This window comes from Anopheles arabiensis, chromosome 2 (genome assembly GCF_016920715.1).
Source record: "Anopheles arabiensis isolate DONGOLA chromosome 2, AaraD3, whole genome shotgun sequence".
NCBI classification, from domain to species: Eukaryota; Metazoa; Arthropoda; class Insecta; order Diptera; family Culicidae; genus Anopheles; species Anopheles arabiensis.
In genome coordinates, this window is record NC_053517.1 from 21,193,085 (window position 1) to 21,211,937 (window position 18,853).

Here is an 18,853-nt window from a genome sequence, read left to right on the forward strand (position 1 = left end):
CGCTGGCGCTGAGAAAAAAAGGATACAAACTGCACACAAGGGCCCTTTCTTTTGGGTTTGTAATCACAATTGTAAGACACAGCTTTGCGTATGTATGACCACTGCCGCCTTCTGCTAATGACCACAGTTGTTGCCAGTTGACAACTTAGCGGGTGCGTGTGAAATAGGGCATTCCATCTACTCTACTAGACCTCGAGAGGGCCACCATCGTACTCTACAACAATAATTACGTCATTTCGGAATGGTTTATAATAGCTTGAAATGAAAATACCTTTAACACGTTTCATACGACAAACATTTTAATAGAAAAAAAAATAATAATCTGAAACTGCATCGAAATGTTCACCTGCGCACACGCACACAACACATCAGGTATTGGTGGCTCTAGTACCACCCCACCGCCGCTGCCGCTTCCTACTAGCTGAGATTATTCCCGCTCCTCCTGCGCTACCTTTCTCTGTCTCCATTTTACCTTCTATGTGTATCCCCATTTGCCGATTGAGTGTGAAGAAAAGTTGTACATTCCTCTCACCTAGTATATGCTCTTTTGTACCATATCTTTTTCATCCTTTTTGTTTCTTTATAGTTCTCCTTTCTGTTGTGATTTTCCCCCTTGCGCTCTTTACTGAATTGCTGTACATTACGCAAATACTCCAAAACGAACCGCGTCGACAAGATAGCTTGTATAGGATGATGATTGCCCGAGTTGCGCCTATTGTACATGTGTGTGTATAAAGTGTTTGCACGATCTTCTCCACGGTTGTACTAGCTATAAAGAGACAGCTTTCTTGTTTGTGTGTAAATAGTTTTGATTCATACCTACTACTGGCCCCTCCGTGTAAACCAGAAACAAAGGTCTCCTTCTTCTACTACCCCTCTCCTCAGTAGTCCTTTTACTTCTGTGCATTACTAACAACAAACTAGTTCTTTCTACACGTACAAGTTGTATGATACACGGACGCGTGCTTTTAACTTTTAAACCAGGGCAAAAAACACACACCACAACGGTTAACTTGGAAAATATGCAAAAAAAAAAAAAGTAGTCAAAATAGAAACGTGACCCCCCGCTCAAATCGCGCGAGTGGACAATCGGTTGAATGCGCGGTTGTCGGTTTCTGAACAAGTTGTGCCTTCTTACCATCCATCCGCTTCCACCCCGAATGGTTTACATTTAAAAGGTGTTGCGCATCATTATCAACAACTTACTTAAACCTACACATAATCCTACTATTATACCCTGTAACGCTCGTGTGTGTGCGGCGGCTTTACTTGGCCCATTGCTTCGAAATTTATCGCAATTCATCCTCCTTGCTCCTCCTCTTCGCACTCACACACGAATCTCGAAATAAATCTTCTTAACGCTAACCTACACAAATGGCAATAACTAGAATTTGTAGGGTGGTCGTTCTTTTATAAGGATTTTCTGTTCGTTTAACACACAAACCTTTTTGTTTTTCTTCCATCACACCACCACCAGAGTCGCGTGAAAATTGTGAAAATTGTTCGTCGTCGCAAGGAAGTATGCAAAGGACAAAAAAGATAATATTTCAACACTATACACACAACTGCTACTATGCACGGTGATTACACGGATGTTTTTTTTTTTTGTTTTAAATTCTTCCCTATCATCGCATCGACTTCAGCTTTACTTTGTACATTCTCGGCTAGTTCTATCTACTGACTAAAATTTTCATTCACTTACGGGCTAGTTTGAAAAAAAAAATTACTCTCTTCTCCATATCTGCATGATGTTATATATTTTTTTTTTAAATTTAAAAATATGTATTTCACTCTCTCGTTCTCTGTCTAATTAGCTTTCATGTGTCGATGAAAGTAAGTGTACCCTCGGAGAACGATCCAACCGGGTACTAAATTTATACACCCTTCTCTACACCTTACCAAAGTGGCTGCCAACAATCGTATGAATTTTTATCATCTATGTTGGTTGATTGTTTTTTTCCAATTTGTCCAGAAAAGAAGAAGAAAAAAGAATCATTTCACCCCCCCCCCCTTTCGTATCAAAAAGAGATCAAATTTAAAATTGAAGAAAATTATTAATAGATCGAATAAAAGGCAAAACCAACGGGGAAAACAAGGAGGAAAGTACTGCTGCGTCACCGAGGGGGGTGACACTCTTTATAGTGTTAACCAACTACTATTTTAAAACAAGCCGTCAAATTCTGTGTGTACTAACTAGTAAAATGCAAACCTATTTTCTTCGGTTCGTGAATTAATTTTAACACGCCTCGTACATGTCCATCGCCGCCGTCATCGTCGTCATCCAGAGCCATTTGGGAGAGAAGAACAAGCAACCCCAGTTCGAGCGGTATCTAGTTGCTGGTCACGACACCATCCTTTTCTATTACTGGCTCTGGAACTAGATTAGGACAAATGACGGGAGATTAGTTAGCAATACATACAAGATGACTTTGGCAGTTTACTTACCATTGCTTGCTTTTACTTTTTCCACATCCACGTCTTTTGTTGTGATGTTGTTCGCCGTCACATCCTTCGTCTCCGTTTCCTTCTGCTCTGTATCCGGGCCGATGGCAGGAGCGGCGACAACCTCATTCACGATTGGCTCTGGTTTTGTAGCTGGTGTTGTCACCTTCTCGTGCGATTCAGCGGGCGCCTTCGACGCGTCGACAGTTTCTGTCACCTCGTCGTCGGATGCCTTCTTCGGTGTGCTTTCCTTTGCATTTTCGTGGTTTGCCGATTCAGCCGAATTTACTCCACCAGCAGCAGCAGCTGGCTCGCCACCTTCCTTCTTGGGAGTTGTAGTATCAACGGTAGCGTCGACTACACTTCCATTGCTTTCTATCTCAACCTTCTGTGCCTCCTTCTCGGCATCCTTCTCGACTTCCTTCTCTACCTCCTTTTCTACCACCTTCTCTTGTTCCTTCTCGGTCGCCTTCTCTTGTTCCTTCTCTACTTCCTTTTCTACCACTTTCTCCACTTTCTCCACTTCCTTCTCCGGAACCTTCCCCACTTCCTGCGCCGACACATCCTCCATTACTACATCCTTTGTTTCCTTCTCGTTAGATTGTGCTTCCGCCGCGCTTTCCGTCTTTGGGTGCGTGTCGTTTACCGGCTCCGCTGCTTTACCACCGTCCTGCGTATCAACTTCCATAGCCTTTTCTTCAGCCGGCGGTTTGTCTTGGGACGTTTCTTCCTTCGCTGGTGCATCGCTTTCTGGGGCGGCAGCATCCGCATCCTTTGCCACAGTCACCTCCTCCTCTTCTTTCCTTTCATTAACCTCCTCCTTTGCTTCCTCTTTCTTCTCAGTGTCGGGAGTTTCCTTGGTTTCTTCAACTTCTTCTTGCTTCTTTTCCGTAGTAGTCACCAATTCCTCCTTCTTCTCTTCTACCTTCTCCGCTGGTTCGGTAGTAGCTGCCTTCTTATCCTCCTCCTCCTGCTCCTTCTTCTTCTCCACATTATCCGACTCAGCTACAGCCTCCGTGGCGGTGGTGGTGGTGTCCATTTTCTCCGTCTTTGCCGCCATCCTTTCCCGGGTGTACTCCTTGGGCAGTTCCGAATCTACCAGCACTACCAGCTTCCTTGGTTCGGCCTGGATCGCACGCTTCTTCGGGGTGGACGATTTCGAGCTCGGCGACTGCTGCTTGCTGGGTGTTGCTTCTGCTTCTGCCGGCTTTTCGGTGCGCTTCGGTGTGGTCGATGCGCCGCGTGCTCGCTTGGACGGTGGCGTTGCAGTGACTGCTGCTGTCGTTGGCGTTGCTCCGCGTGCACTGGATCGTGTGCGGCGCCGTCCATCCTCGAGATCGACCGAAACGCCGAGTGATTTCAGCAGCTCTTCGCTTTCCTTTTGAAACGCTTCCACCGCTTTCCTCTTCGGTGTGCGCTTTGTCTGCAAATGTACAAGCGAGAACAGGAAAATTAATATGAGAACACACATTCAGTCCACGCGCGCGAACAGAGAACAATACGACCCAGCTTATGTTACACACATGGTGTCATCGCACACATCTCTCGCCGGCGTACCAAAAGAATTCCAGAAATAATAGTTCTAGTTTACGCTCAATGCACACGCTTTTGTGTGCAAGTGAAGGGCAGGCGCTGACAGAGCTAAGGCGATCGTTTTCCCTACAAATAATCTTCTTATTGATTTCGCTTTTCCGAGGAATTATGAGCCTCGTGGAAAATAATTTCAATTTTCCAATTCAATCACAACCGCCCTTTAGCATGATATTCGGGAACGTTTTCCCGCCTTTTTCCTAAATCCGGCTTCGTTCTTCCCAGAAATCAACTCCCCCTTCCCCCACGCACAAAACATTAAGCTTTCACTTTCGAATGTTTGAGCTGCCGCGCGTGCGTGTATGTGTGCGTGTATGTCCTGCAGGCGAACGTGCAGCGGCTTGTTTGCGCACACAGCAACAACAAGGTACGGCAACATACATTTTCCCGCCTCCAAAGCGGCAGCCGGCACAGCACACCAACAACAAAACATCGAACACATCGCCTGCTTGCTTGTGTGTTGGTGGCGGTAGAGTGACAAGCGCAAACGAACGGGACGATGAATCTTGTTCGCCGGTTGTTCCTCTCGCTTGCGTCAGGGTGGAGAGTGGACGGGTTGTTTTCGCGAAACCATGAAATACACCCGCATGATGATAAGAGAGTCTGACACAGGGTTTAGAATTACGGTGACGCTATATATGCATTTTCAGTGGTAGGAGGGGGCACAATGGTTCAACTGGCAGTATTAATTGCACACCGAAACGAGCTTCAAAAAGATATTAAATTTTGAAACGAATAATGCAATTGCATCTGATTTCACCGCCATACGGTGAGCTAGTAGCAACGCACCCCCGTGCCGCTTCAGAAGCGACAAAATAAATATGACCAGAAAATTAGATTGCACTTGATGTAAACATACCAACAAACTGACACATCGGACACACACTGCTGCTGTATGCTCGCTGATGATTGAAGAAGTTTGGTAGGGTGAAGGGTGCAGGGGAGCTTTTCCTTCCTATTAAATTCATTACCTACTAAACACTTCTTTAAAGTATTCATTATTGCTCACACGCGAGGCTGTAAACAAAGTATTCGTCCATACTCGATACACTACACACATACAGACGCACGTACAACTCCTCCATTTCTTTATCTCTTCTTCCACATTCAACAGGAACATTAACTGAAAAACACATAAATCAAATGCAATTCCAGTTTTCCCGCTGATTCTGTACTGTTCAGTTTCAAGTTGTCAACGAGCTCATACGTGTTCCAACTTGCCATACATGTACACACGGTCCCTAACACTTGTTTCGCATGCATCATTAAACCCACACACGCACTTAATGTTTCGACATCATCGTTACCATGCAACCTGCCGCTCCGCACAACATACACAAGGCTGACGTGATAATAATCATGACGATGATGGAAACATTGACTTTCCATCGAAGAAACCTCCCCACAGTCACGGCGCGTTCTTTACTTACCGGCGATTTCATATCTGATGGCGCGTCCGCCTCCACCTCCATCGGCTTTGCATTTTCCGCTGCTTTAGATTCGGACATTTTCACCGTCGATTATTCTCCGCTTCTTCCAAACCACTCTCGCTCTCTATCTCCCTCACTCTCTCTCTCTCGGCTGTGGGACTGTGAATCGCGCACACCACACGCCAAATGGCTTGCTGATGATGATTTTCGCTTACCAAACGGAAGCCGTGCTTGAACAATCGCGTACACACTCACGCTCGACCGCGGTGTTACAAACAGCATACGCGCACGCACACACACCAACACACCGATATAGTTGCGACCTACGGCGTACGCCTTCTACGGGTGTCTCCGTCACCAAGAGCGCGGTGTAGGTTAGCGCGTACCGCTTACGACACCGCAACAACAATAGGCGATGGCTTTTCCGCGTACCAGCAACCACACGACCGAAATAGCTTTTGCTGATGGTGGGCTTGTGTTTGGGTTTCTGTCGAATTCCCGCCGGTTTTTTTTTCTTGTCAGAACAGGACAGAGCGAACGATTGTACACACAGTGTGCTGCTGGAAAGGCGCGACTCTTGTGTTTGTTTTTCACCACACGAACGCACTCGCACTGTCAAAGGGAAAGCGGAAAAATGGAATGATTAGTTCGCCTTTCTCGATGAACTGCCCGTCGAAGGACAAAGCCTTCTGTCGCTGGAACACTGCAAAGCGGGGAAAAGTGTGGTATTACCTTGAAGCGGAGGGAAATTAGCGCACAATTTCGCACAAACGTGATCGTTCTTCGAGAGCGTCTGCTTTTGTATGATTCGATGAAAAAGAGGGACGTGTCAGAATTGACAGACGTTAACCGCCGAGCTGGGGGGTAGGAATGTCACTCACCGGCGAGTCAGTATCAGAGCCGTTCCCCCTTGAATGGCGTAATCTATCAACAAATTGGGAAAAGAGAGACTTTTGAGCACAAATATTAACTATTAAAATTATAATTATCCATTTTTGCTGCATAAAACGCACTGAAACGTTGCTATAATCGAATTAAAACACCAAAATCAACGGGTCCGTGACCGAGAAACGCTTCGCTCGTTCTTGGCACGCTTCCGCATTTGACAGCACCGCATAATATTGCCGCTTGTCAAGCGGCAAATTGTTTTCGATTCCGCAGAAAACAAGGACGATCCATGCCAAGAGGAATTCCCTACGGTTAAAATTTGTAAATTGCGTCTACGATACACACTGTTCAGACTAATCTAAGCCAGAGTTGAGTGAAAAAAAGCGAACTGTTTGTGGTTTCATTGTGCGCAGTGTATTGCCGGTCTCCTGTTCACGATGGAGAACCTACTGCGAGGGTCGTCCAGCTTCAGCGAGGCTGCGATGCTATTTACCGACGAAAAGATTGCCAGTGCTAGAACCAAGGTACACACATGATCCCGAAAATGTAACCACCAATGTGTTATGACCCATTTGCTTACCTTCCCTTTAGATCGTCGAAGCCCTGAACGAGGCGCAGCTGGCAACGACCGGCCAGAAGTGTGAAATCATTGCCAAAGTACAGGAGCTGCTCCTACACACCGATGTGGAACTGTTGAACGAGTTTCTGGAAAACATGCTGGTGCTCGCGCACGACCCGGTGGCCGAAGTGCGGAAAGCGATCGCCGGTTTTATAGACGAAATCTGCAAGCAGCACATCGCGATGCTGCCGAAGGTGGTGGGCCCAATGTTTTCGCTGCTGCGCGACTCGGCCCCGGTCGTGACGAAGCGCGTGATACAAGGCTGCGGTTCGATCTACCGGCTGGCGATCCAGTGGATCTGCCAGCTGGACGATATACCGGAGGAGGTCGAGCAGGCCTGGAACACGCTCTGTCTGATGAAGATTTCCATCCTGGACATGATCGACCACGACAACGACGGCATACGGACCAATGCGATCAAATTCCTAGAGGGTGTCGTCATCCTGCAGACCTACCCGGACGAGGATAGCCAGAAGCGCGAAAACGACTTCTCGCTCGAGGACGTACCGCTCACGATGAAGCAGATCCGCCGCCGGAAGCTGGAGGACGAAGCGACCAACATCTTCGAGCTGTTGCTACAGTTTCACGGTGCGTCCCACATTTCCTCGGTGAATCTGATCGCCTGTACCGGCACGCTGTGCACGATTGCAAAGCTACGCCCATCCACGATGACGCGCGTGGTCGAGGCGCTGAAACATCTGCACTCCAACCTGCCACCAACGCTCACCAACTCGCAGGTCAGCTCGGTACGGAAGAACCTGAAGATGCAGTTTCTGAATCTGCTCAAGCATCCGGCCAGCTTCGAGCACCAGGCAACGATTGCGCAGATACTGGTCGATCTCGGTGCGTCGAACGGTGAGATTACGCGTGCCATTCCGAAGCTGGACAAACGGGAGCAGCAGCGGCGGGCGAAACGTGCACTCGAAAACTCGATGGCATCGCAGCTCGCGGCCAAGCGTGCCAAGGTGGACGGGCAGGCGCGAAAGGAAAGGGATGACGGCGGGACGGTGGGTGAGTCGCCGCGCGATCAGCCGCGCACAATGGAGATCGATTATGAGGAGCTGAACGAGCAGAAGAGTCGCTCCACCAAGCAGAACGAACAGTTTCTGCTCGAGGTGCTGCCAAAGACGGACCTCGTCGTCCAGCTGGTCCTCTCGAACATGGACAAGCTGACCGAACAGATGCTGCAGAGTGCGAAACCCGCCGCCGTGCTGACGGTCGAACAGTACATCCAGAAGATCGCCCAAACGCTGGCCGCCCAGATGAGCGAAGTGAAGGCCGGCCCCGGTGCGAGCGCCTTCACGAAAGATCCCCCGATGAAGGTGCGCATCAGCGACGAGGAGGAGAAAAGTATTATCCTCTCCGGCAAACGGAAGCCGGTCGATCCGTCGGCAACGCCACTTCCTCCCTCGATTGGCGAGGAAGATCTGCCGGAGGGCGGTGCCGGCCTGCCGGAGGAGGACGAAGACGACGAGGCAATGTCGGAGGAGGACCGCCAAAAACTGGAAGCGACCCGCAAGCTGCGCGAAACGCTCGAACGCGTCAAGGGCGGTACGGTGACGGGCGAGCCGAAGCTGAGGCAGCGCATCAAGATGCTGAAGCTGCAGGAAATCACGAAACCGCTGCCGAAAGCGACCAAGGAAACGTTCCTGCTCGATGCGGTCGTGCGGATACTGAAGGCGGAACGGCAGGCCCTGGTCGGTGGGGTGAGCATGCAGCGGAATCGTATCATCACCGCGTTCGGTGCGTCCTTCATCAACCCGGTGCGGGACGTGATCATGGAGCACATACTGGAGGATCTGCCGAAGCGCATCGAGCTGGCGTTTTCCTGGATCTTCGAAGAGTACGGGCTGATGCAGGGGTTCACGCGCTACACGCACGTCAAGCACGACAATGGGCCGCAGTATCCGTACACGCAGCTGCTGGTGCGCCTCGTCACGAACGTGATCGAGCGGCCGAAGGATACGTTCCGCCAGAAGGAATCTCTGCTCAAGCGGCTCTACCTGGAGGCGCCGATGCTGCCCCAGGAGCTGATCGATATGCTCGTGCGGATGTGCGAGCTGGAGGAGCTGGTCGATTGTGGCATGCAGATCGTGAAGGATTTGCTGATCCGCCGGCCACCGAGGGAGAAGCAGTATTTGGACATACTGCTCAAGTACGCGTACTACGAGAATGGTACGATCCGGGAGAAAGCGATCGAGTACGTGATGAGCGTGTTTGCCGTGCATCGCATCATGACGGAGGACATCGAGAAGAAGGCCCTCGTCTGGTTGGCCCATCTGGAGAACGAGCTGCCGCCGGAGTCGATGTTTGCGGCGGAGTACGGCCGGGCGGAACATCCGCGCACGTGGACGGAGGAGCTGGCGAAGGTTTGCCTGGGCCTGTTTCTCGAGGTGATGGTGTACGATCAGACGCTGCTCATGCGCTTCTCGGAGGTGTACATTAAGGCGACGTCGGAGATGAAGCGCGCCGTGATACGGGCGATCGAGGGCCCGATCCGGAAGATTGGCTCGGAAAGCGAGGAGCTGCTGCGGCTGATCGAACAGTGCCCGAAGGGCTCGGAAACGATCATCATACGCATCATCTACATCCTCACGGAGAAATGTAAGTAAAGTGGCATTTCTTTCGCTTTATTTCCTAATACCCCGTGTAACATTGCCGTTTTTTTCTAGCCCTTCCTTCGCCGGATCTTGTGGAGCGTGTGCGCACCCTGCACCAAACGAAGGTATCCGACGTGCGATTGCTCATCCCCGTCATCAATGGGCTGACGAAGAAGGAGATCCTTTCGGCACTGCCCAAACTGATCAAACTGAACCCGGGCGTCGTGAAGGAGGTGTTCAATCGGCTCCTGGGCATCGGCGTCGAGTACGGGCCGGCCGAGCTGCCGCTCACCTCGGTCGAGCTGCTCGTCGCCCTGCACACGATCGAGACGAGCAAGGTGGAGCTGAAGTTTATCGTGAAAGCAACCTCCCTGTGCCTGGCCGAGAAGGAAGTGTACACGCACGATGTGTTGGGGAGTGTGCTGCAGCAGCTGGTCGAGATTACGCCGCTACCAACGCTACTGATGCGCACGGTGATCCAGTCGCTAACGCTTCACCCGCGGCTGGCCGGCTTCGTCACGAACCTGCTGCAGCGGCTCATCCTCAAGCAGGTGTGGAAGCAGAAGGTGGTGTGGGATGGTTTCATCAAGTGCGCCCAGCGCCTGACGCCCCAAAGCCTCGGTGTGCTGATACAGCTGCCGGCGCAGCAGCTGCAGGACGCGATCACCATCTGTCCCGAGTTCCGCGAGCCGATGCTGGAGCATGCGCGCGAAATCATGGAGCACCAGATTGGGCACGTGTCGCAGCAGGTGATGGACGTGCTGCTCGGCATCTCGCCCTACTCGACGACGGAATCGGCCGACCTACAGATTGTTGTAAGTGCGGAGCGTGGGAACGGTGTCAAGATGATCGTTCGCTTGATGTTTTTTTGTATTTTCTCTTCCCGCAGGGTAACTACAGCGAAGAGGCGCCAATGTCCTCCCACATGCCGGTGAAAATTAAGCAGGAAAAGGATGTGGAACCCCCTGCCGCTCCAACACCGCCGCAAAGCAAGGAGTAGCCCAATTTCGCGTCTGTTTCCTTAGTATGTTCCCCCAATCGAAACCCGATGAAACGATTATTGTTAAAGACATGAAGAAAATAGAAATGAAACCACAACGTTGGCAAAACTTCACAGAAAAATAAATGTATATTTTACATTAAAAGTGTACATATCCTCCCTTGGCCATCTCCCTGGAACCGTCTACGGTGAAATTGAATACGGGGCATATGCGATCGTCTAGCGAGCGCGTTTTTCTTTTTAATACTATAACAAGGAACAGACGAACAGCCAAATAAACAACCACCTTCCCACCCTTTTGCGCGGCTTACCCACCACTGGCGCCACTGCTGGCCGTACCATTGTCCGGCATCCGGCATAGCTTGGTGCAGAGCACGCTCGCCTTGTTCAGCATCTCCGTCACCGTGGACAGGACCTTCTGCCATTCGAGCATTTCGTCGTTGTACCGGGACTCCTGCTGCTGGAAGATCGTTAGCCAGTCGTTGCGCGTCCGGACACTCTTCGCTAGCAGCAGCGAGTCCAGCTCCTCGCTATTATCCAACCGGGACATCCGCTCCATATCCTCCATCTCGAGCAGCTTCGCGTACAGTGTCGTATTGACGACGATCAGCACCAGCAGCATGAACGCGACGATCCATCGCCATCCACTGCTGGCCGGTTTCGATGGAGCGCCACCACCACCGCCACCACCAATTCCAATCCCACCCACACCGCCACCGCCCACCACAATGGCGGGCACCCGGATCGGCTTCGCTTTGGTATGATGATGGTCCGCCAGGATGAGCGACTCCTCCATCGCCTTGCTCTGCCCATGGCCGCTGCGGCGCGTCCGGCGGCCCTTGCCCTTCGCCGGCGGTATGCAGTACTCGCTTTGCAGGTTGCGCAACAGCGAGGTGTAGAAATCCTCCAGCCCCACCCAGGTGTTCTTCTCGATGAAGCCCTTCACGAAGCCAAAGATCGACTTGCGGTAGTGGACCTGGGCGTGCACGGAAAACACGGTATGATTGTCGACCGTGCGCGACATGCAGTAGTGCTGCGTCACGTAGAAGCTGTCCGCGTACGGGATGCCGCCCTGCACCGCCGTCACATCGATCGCGTACAGCTGCCCGGGCGAGGAGCATTTGCGCATCACCTGCGTCTCGGTGACGTGGGCATTTTTCGGCCCGATCGTTTGCGTGATCGCAATGGTAAGCGTGACGACGCGCTCCTTCAGCCCGTCCTTGTTGAGCTTCCACTCACCCGGCACCATGTCGGTGGTTTTGCGCACCTCGTGGAACTCGGTCAGAAACTTGGAGCGGGAAAAGAGCAGCTCAAACATTACGTCCACATTGATCGGAAGGATGGTGTGCACCAGCTGGCGGCCACTGTGCAGCGAGTCGCATTCGGCTGTGTTCGGTGGTTCCGTCTTTTCCGGCTCCTCGTCCGTCGTGTCGGACGAATCCGTGGCCAACCGTTCCGAGGGTGACGATACCATTTTGCCTCGTTTCCTTCTCCTTCTTAGCGAGATGATTGCGACCGTTCAGGCACTACACCAAACTTCCTCCTTCACTTGTCGATTAAAGCAGCGAATGACCGCACGGCGACAGAGATCGATAACGCCTGTACCAGGCAAAGTCCCAATCGGATGATGACTCAAGAGCGATTAGCAGACGGACGGGAAAAAAGGTACACCCGAAATTGATGATAACATTGTTTTGTGTCATCTGTTTTCATGCGCGTGTGCGTGTGTACGTGTGTGCGTGTACTGACATAACTGGTTGTGTGCGTGTGTGAAGGGCACTGTTTTGACATTTGCTTTATTTACACTAGTGATGTGCTCTTTAGAGAGCACCCACGACTCCGGCTATTGTTAGACCAGTTCCGACTCCGGCAAATTCCGAACCACTAGTTCATCCCGGAGTTGGAGTCGTCCGGAGTCGTTCGGAGTCGTTCGTAATCGTCCGGAGCCACCCGAAGTCGTTCGTAGTCGGTGTCGGTGTTCGGTATCGTCCGGAGTAGCCCTGAGACGTCCGGAATCGTCTGGAGTCGACCGGAGTCGGAGTCTTTCGCAGTCGTTCAGAGTCGGTCGGAGTCAACAGGAGCTGTCCGGTACATGTATTCCCCTACATACGGCATACGCGAAATACGCGATTGTTTAAATTTTACAGTTCTTTGAGCAAAATGTACTGATTTGACGCATCAAATATCAATAAAAAAAAATCCCCTTCGCTCGAACTAAAAAAAACTCGTATTAAAAAGTACAAATTTGTAATCCTCACATTCACTCTACCAAGTACAGGCGGTCCCCGAGATACACGGTACCTCTTATACGCGGATTCGGAGATACGCGGTTTTCAAAATTTGACAGTTCTTTGAGCAAATTGTACTGATTTGACACATCCATTGTGAAATACCAGATAATTTCCGTATTGATCGAATGTAAAATACCATTTGAAAAGGTTTAAGACTGTTCAATTCATTAGAAACATATCAAATAATTAATTTGGTGGCTAAAATCACCCCCTACTTGCAAAATTGCACGAAAATTAGTGATATTTGGCTGGAAATCACGAGATTCGACTTACGCGGAAATTCGAGATACGCGGTATTTTGCGGCCGTTTTCGGTCCCCAATAACCGTGTATCTCGGGGACCGCCCGTACTTCAATGAGAGTACCAAGTGCTTGTTAAAAAGCACCATAGTTCCGCAAAGTACCCCTTATCTCCTAATCAGACACAAAAAGTAGGACATCGGAACGATATTTTGTTCAATAGCCTCAAATCAGCTATAGAGTTCGAGCTGATCGTATGGGGTAAGGTACGCGGATATCAACACCATCGACCATTACTCAAATCTCATTTGCTTCAATTCTGATGGTTCACATTGGAGTTTAGTATTTAAACAATCGTATAACTTCAATGCGAAACCATACAACAGTACAGAGGGAATGAGAGCGCTCTCAAAGCGAGGAAAGCTCCACTGGCTAGCTATCCCACCAACAGGTGTCGCCACCAGATTTTTTTTTTTTGCTATTTTTAGAATGCAACAGTCGTTCACCACCGTCTGTTAAACGAAGTCTTTTTCCTTTTAGTTTGAGAGCTAGAGTCGTTTAGAACACGTTTAGTGGTCGCTTAGTGGAGTTGTGGCACTTGAGGTGCTGGTGATCAAGCATTTCAATTCGTTGTGTTCTTTAGCCTCTCTTTTTCGCGAGCACTTCACATACAGGCCTTTGTGTCGAAGCTCGACTCCAACCGATTCCTGACAACTCCGGGCAATTCCGAACGACTCCAGACGACTCCAGCCGACTCCGACAGAAACCGAACGACTCCTGTTAATGCTGGGCGGTCCTACCTTCTGAAGTCGGTTCCGAAATTATCAGAGTTGGATCGGAGTAAACTTTGGATTTTTACGGAACTTTACCCATCACTAAATTTACACACCCGTCGCACAGGGTGGCCATGAAAGCGTAGAACGCGTTCTTTTCAAATCAAAAAACCGAAATCGTTCATTTTTGGATTTTTATTTCAACAGTTCATTTGTGATTCTTTATTTCCTTCATCATCATTCGCCGCAAAACATATTTGTTTCTTTTTTGTCGTTTCTAGCAAAATACTTGTGTGTGTGTGGTTGTTTTCTTTCTCGTTTTTTGGTACAATCCCTTTCCTGTCCCTTCGAACAGCACGTTTCATACCGGCGCGCACTTTTTTTTTCTTTCTGTTACACTTTTTGTGTCTATCACGTTCGATAATGTTCCAGCACATTTGTCTTCACTTACTTCCTTACGCCCTCTTTCCTAAAATCCCGCCTACTCATACCGAAACTCATGCTAACGAAATCCGTTAAGATAGTTTATATAACAACGCAATAACTTATAGTGGGATTACCAAAAACAAAAAAAAAACAAAAGCACTACATACTTAAATGCAACTTCTACTAAACGATACCTGCTACAAGCGACCAGAAGAAAATGGGGGGAAAATGCACACACACGCACACACACGCTTCTGTTTTCGAACGAGGTGAGTGTGCGGGACCTCTTTGTGGGCCAATTTAGCCGCGTGTTTGCGCGGGGTAACGAAAAAGCTTAGCATAAAATTATTCTCCTAATCTGGTTAACTGATTGCGCGCGCGCGCGTATCGCAAATGCCTTCAGGGGGGTAGTGAGGGAGCAAAACGCATTATCAACGAATGGAAAAACAGCACAACTAAACTATTGCTGAAGCGAATCTTCACTTCCGAAGACTAGAATTCAGTGATAACACAAAACGTAGGACAAAGGAAAGAAACTAACATTACCTAACATTACCTAACACCCGCAGAAGCTAAGCGTCTGCCTTGTTTGCTCGCTTACAGAAAAAAAATACTAGACACGTGTAAGGTATATGTGCCATCTTTAAGAGGGACATTGTTTTGTTTTTTTTTTTTGCAAAGCGATTGCCTCCCCCAACTGACCCTCGGTACAATACTTCCACTTATCACTTATGTTCGCTTGTTGTACCCAAATACATCGAGCGTCAAATTCACCTTTTGTGCAGCGAGTTTTGGACACAGCAGAAAGCAGTACCCCCTCTCTGGAGGTCCCCCTGACATTAAGTAAGTGTGCGCAAATGTACTTGGTTTGGCCGTTTTTTACAACCCACAAGGCGCATGAGAATTGTCATGATCGTGTTATCGTGCTCACAAACCAACCGAAGACGACACTGGCGTAAGAGAATGCGCACCTACACTTTGGCTTAATAAACTAATAAGTTAACGTACAAACTAAACCGAGCAGCAACCTTATTCTTCTGTCTAATTGTTTTCCCTTTTTTTGGTAAGTTTTTCGTTACGCGCACCCTAACACTCGCATATCTTAATCGTAATGCTACGAAGCTATTAGGAGTTTGTGTGTGCCTTTTTCTTTACCGCGTTGCCGCAATTAGCCTCCGCTGTTCACTGTGTTTTTCGTAAGCAGTTTTCAGTCACTTGGTATTCCCACCCCTGACGTCAGAAAAGGTAAAAATAAAAACGAACGCCTAGCCTCGCGACATTGCATCGAAACGGGGAAGACAGGGGAGTAGAAAACACAGGACAGGACAGGGGGAGTAGGAGAAAAAGGAAGTGAAGCAGAAGCTACTTTCCGGTGGGGGAAATGTGCACCACACTGGCCACCGACTAGTCGAGCGCAATGCCCTGAATCCACGAGCTAAGATCGCTACTGTCCGATTCCATCACAATCTCCTGCGGAGAGTCGGGCGTCAGCAGGATCTGGGCCGCCGTTCGACCGCTCAGGTAGGCACCGTGCACCGTCGAGTAGAAGTTCGCGTGCGTATGCTCACCGGCGAACATTACCGAGGGCTGAAAGGGAAAGGAGAAACATTAAACACCAAATTGCCGAGTTTTTCCCCTCCCGCACTACCTTCGATTGATGAGGGCTGGAGTAGAGCGGCTGGGCAATGTTGTCGATATCGTCCTGCGACGCACCGACGGCAATGGCCGTGTACGAGCCCCGACTAAACGGTTGCTTGCGCCAGCTGGTACACACGCAGCGTTTCGGTTTCGGCACGAACGGGTCCTTCAAAAACTGGCGCAAAATGTCCGTACACCGTTCGGCCACGATCTCGTGCGAGAGCGTCTCCATGTATTCCGCCTCCCGGCCCGATATCCAGCCGAGCAGCAGCGTGTCGGAAACCTTCGAGAAGGAGTAGATCTTTTTGTACCAGTTGTCCTTCAGCCACTGTCCGTCCCGCTCTTGCCCTTCCCCATCCTCCTCCTGCTTCTCCCACAGTAGCATAATTTCGCTGATGGTCGCGTTCAGGAAGGGCCGATCGTACTCGAGAAATATCTTGTCCACCGTGCCGAACAGTAAGCTGTCGATCGATTCCACCTTGTACTGGGGCAGCGCCGGCACGAACAACGTTTCCGCCTGCTCCTTCAGCACCCCCAGCGGCAGGGTGCAAATCACATGGTCCGCCTCGTAAATGGCTCCATTCTCGCACTCCACCACCACGTTGGCGGTGGAGCTTTTGATCCGCCTGGCCGCCTCCTCGCCCGCCCGGCGCTCTTCCTGCGTCGGTTCAGCACCGCCTGCCCCCACCGGCACCTCCGTGACGGTGCGATCCGAATCGTCCGATTCGTTGCCATCGTCCTGCTCCTCCTCATCCTCCTCCAGGATCGTGGCGGTCGCGCCGGCGGCAGCCGCACCGCCGGCACGCCGGGTCGCTTTCCGCTTCCAGTGGATGCGCCGCACCGGGCACGACAGGACGATGTTTTCGTTTGGCAGATTGTCACACAGCGGCTTCAGGATGGAGCTGTACCCGGACGGCAGCACGATGTTGCCGCCCTGCAGCTCCGTGTAGCTGCCCAGCTCGAGCAGATCGATCTCGTCCATGCTGTGGCACCCGGTGATGCACGTTTCGCGCTTCAGCAGACAGTCGAAGATGAGCTTGCGCAGGTGCTTCTCCTTCGCACAGTCGACCCCGTCCAGGTACAGCTCCACCTCCAGGTTGATGTGCTCGCCGACGCTGTGTATGTCGGGCGGTGGCAGGTACTGGCACAGGAAGTACTCCTCGCAGCGCCGCAGAAAGCACACGTACGCTTCGTAGATTTCCTGCAGTATCTGGAACGGCACCTGCTTGCCGTCCTCCGTCGCGGCCACCACCTTGTGCGGCTTCGGTATGTTGATGATGCTGATCAGCCCGTGCTGCATCGCTAGCTCGAACATTGGGTTGCCAAGGACACCGTGGATCCAGTTCGCACCGAGCTCGATCTGTCGACGGGAAGGCAAGCGTAATCGATATATTGTATTGTTTCTTTATTATTATTTGTACCCTTTAGCATTTTCGACCGATTATTTGTACCCTTTTTTATCTCTTGTACAGCGACAACTGCACGGAATCGTTATCGCCAAGTTTCAACAAAGAAAGAGAGAGAAAAAAGCAACAAACTGATATTGCAATCTAATCCGCGCAACGTACCGGATTCATCATCACCTCCCCTACTGAAAGGTGCATTTGATAAATAATCAATACACCGGGAGCCCCCAGGGCCCCGACTTACATAAGTAGGCCGGGACGGGAAAATGCAACAAACACCAACAACACACGCATCAACCCCCAACCCCACATCCCGTGTCTTTTTCTGGCGGATGTGTTTACGGTGGGAGGCCGCCGCATCTTCATGCTCACCTTTTGCGATCCCATATCGATCGACACGATGCGACCGCCGACACGGTTGCGCCCTTCGAGGATGAGAAAATCCGTGCAGCCGTTCTTTGCCAGGTGGTTCGCGGAGGACAGGCCTGCCATCCCGGCGCCCACTATGATCACTTTGTGCTTGCGCTTCTCCTTGCTGCTCATCGTTTCGGCCGTCTGATCGGTGCTGGTGGTCGCTGTCCCATCCTCACTCATGACTAGTTTTCCACTGTTTTTCACGCGTTTTCCCGAGAGCCGCACACACACACACACACACGCGTTGAGGATGTGGAATGGGGCAAGTTTTCACAGCCCAGCTGAGAGAGAGCTGTGTTCGTCTTGCTTCACTTCGTGTCCGCCCCCCTCCCGTCGAGGGAAGGTTAAAGGCCGGGCGAAAAGGACACTTCCGGCGGAACGGGCGTTCGGTAGATGGTGTCGCCTTTGTGGGGGAGGCTTACAGAATTACGGACGAGCAAACCATTCGTGTGCACACACGCTCACAAGCACCACCGTGACCACTTTCTCGGCAAAGAAAACAACAACAGAGAGTGCAACACTTTTTTTTTCTTCCTTCTCTGGCCGCTGTCATAATGTGACAATCAAAACAATTAAGGCGGTGCTACACCACGTACGGGTGGTGAGTTGTTGTTTGGGCCGGCGCAAGTGGTGAGTAGAGGGCGCTGCACGCAGCTGAACGTTTTTATCGTGCGCGTTTCAAATTGACGGTTGCATTGATGTTGAATGAAAATATCATTTTAATTCGGTTAAAAATACATTTGATATTGTTAAAAGACTCTATTAATTAATAAAAATCGCCAATTAAGACATTGCCAATACAAAGTAGACTATTCTTAAGGTAAAAATTCTATTTTTTGTTACAAATTTGAAATAATGCTCACCAATGTTTCAAAAATAATCCTGAAGGCCTGACCATTACTAATCAAAGCGTAAAGAATTCCTCGCATAAACAATCATGCTGCTTAAGAAAAACAGCATTCCAACACCTTCGCTGCGATTGGAATTCACAACATTTCTACTTTTCTGAAAAAGGGAAACATCGTACAGAAGATACCCCTCGCGTATGCATATGAAAACTCCATTATGCGAGTAGCACGCCTCAAAAGCTGAGCTAA

At 50.2% G+C, this 18,853-nt stretch overlaps 4 protein-coding genes across 5 annotated transcripts; 1 reads left to right on the plus strand and 3 right to left on the minus strand.

Moving 5' to 3' along the window:
- Window positions 1–281: 281 nt before the first annotated feature.
- On the minus strand, window positions 282–6,302 carry LOC120905687 (myb-like protein X). 2 transcript variants are annotated; one of them, XM_040316700.1, is made up of 4 exons: window positions 6,195–6,302; window positions 5,463–6,074; window positions 2,446–3,865; window positions 282–2,371 (listed from the first exon to the last, which is right to left on the minus strand). In XM_040316700.1, the coding sequence occupies exons 2-4, from the start codon at window positions 5,538–5,540 to the stop codon at window positions 2,331–2,333; spliced, it is 1,539 nt and encodes a 512-aa protein (XP_040172634.1). In that variant the 5' UTR covers window positions 5,541–6,074; window positions 6,195–6,302; the 3' UTR covers window positions 282–2,330. The 2 variants fall into 2 exon arrangements, with proteins under 2 accessions (XP_040172634.1, XP_040172628.1); XM_040316694.1 differs by having other exon boundaries at window positions 282–2,377.
- A 282-nt stretch (window positions 6,303–6,584) lies between these two features.
- LOC120905677 (symplekin) lies at window positions 6,585–10,714 on the plus strand. The gene is made up of 4 exons (XM_040316683.1): window positions 6,585–6,874; window positions 6,942–9,573; window positions 9,642–10,384; window positions 10,459–10,714. Exons 1-4 carry the CDS (start codon window positions 6,788–6,790, stop codon window positions 10,567–10,569), a joined length of 3,573 nt encoding a protein of 1,190 aa, XP_040172617.1. The 5' UTR covers window positions 6,585–6,787; the 3' UTR covers window positions 10,570–10,714.
- On the minus strand, window positions 10,680–12,312 carry LOC120905699 (protein Aster-B-like). The gene has a single exon (XM_040316711.1). It carries the CDS (start codon window positions 12,041–12,043, stop codon window positions 10,877–10,879), a length of 1,167 nt encoding a protein of 388 aa, XP_040172645.1. The 5' UTR covers window positions 12,044–12,312; the 3' UTR covers window positions 10,680–10,876.
- A 1,926-nt stretch (window positions 12,313–14,238) lies between these two features.
- LOC120895600 (spermine oxidase) lies at window positions 14,239–18,311 on the minus strand. Its single transcript, XM_040299104.1, has 3 exons — window positions 17,715–18,311; window positions 15,947–17,296; window positions 14,239–15,885 (listed from the first exon to the last, which is right to left on the minus strand). Exons 1-3 carry the CDS (start codon window positions 17,934–17,936, stop codon window positions 15,703–15,705), a joined length of 1,755 nt encoding a protein of 584 aa, XP_040155038.1. The 5' UTR covers window positions 17,937–18,311; the 3' UTR covers window positions 14,239–15,702.
- Between the last annotated feature and the right edge of the window lie 542 nt (window positions 18,312–18,853).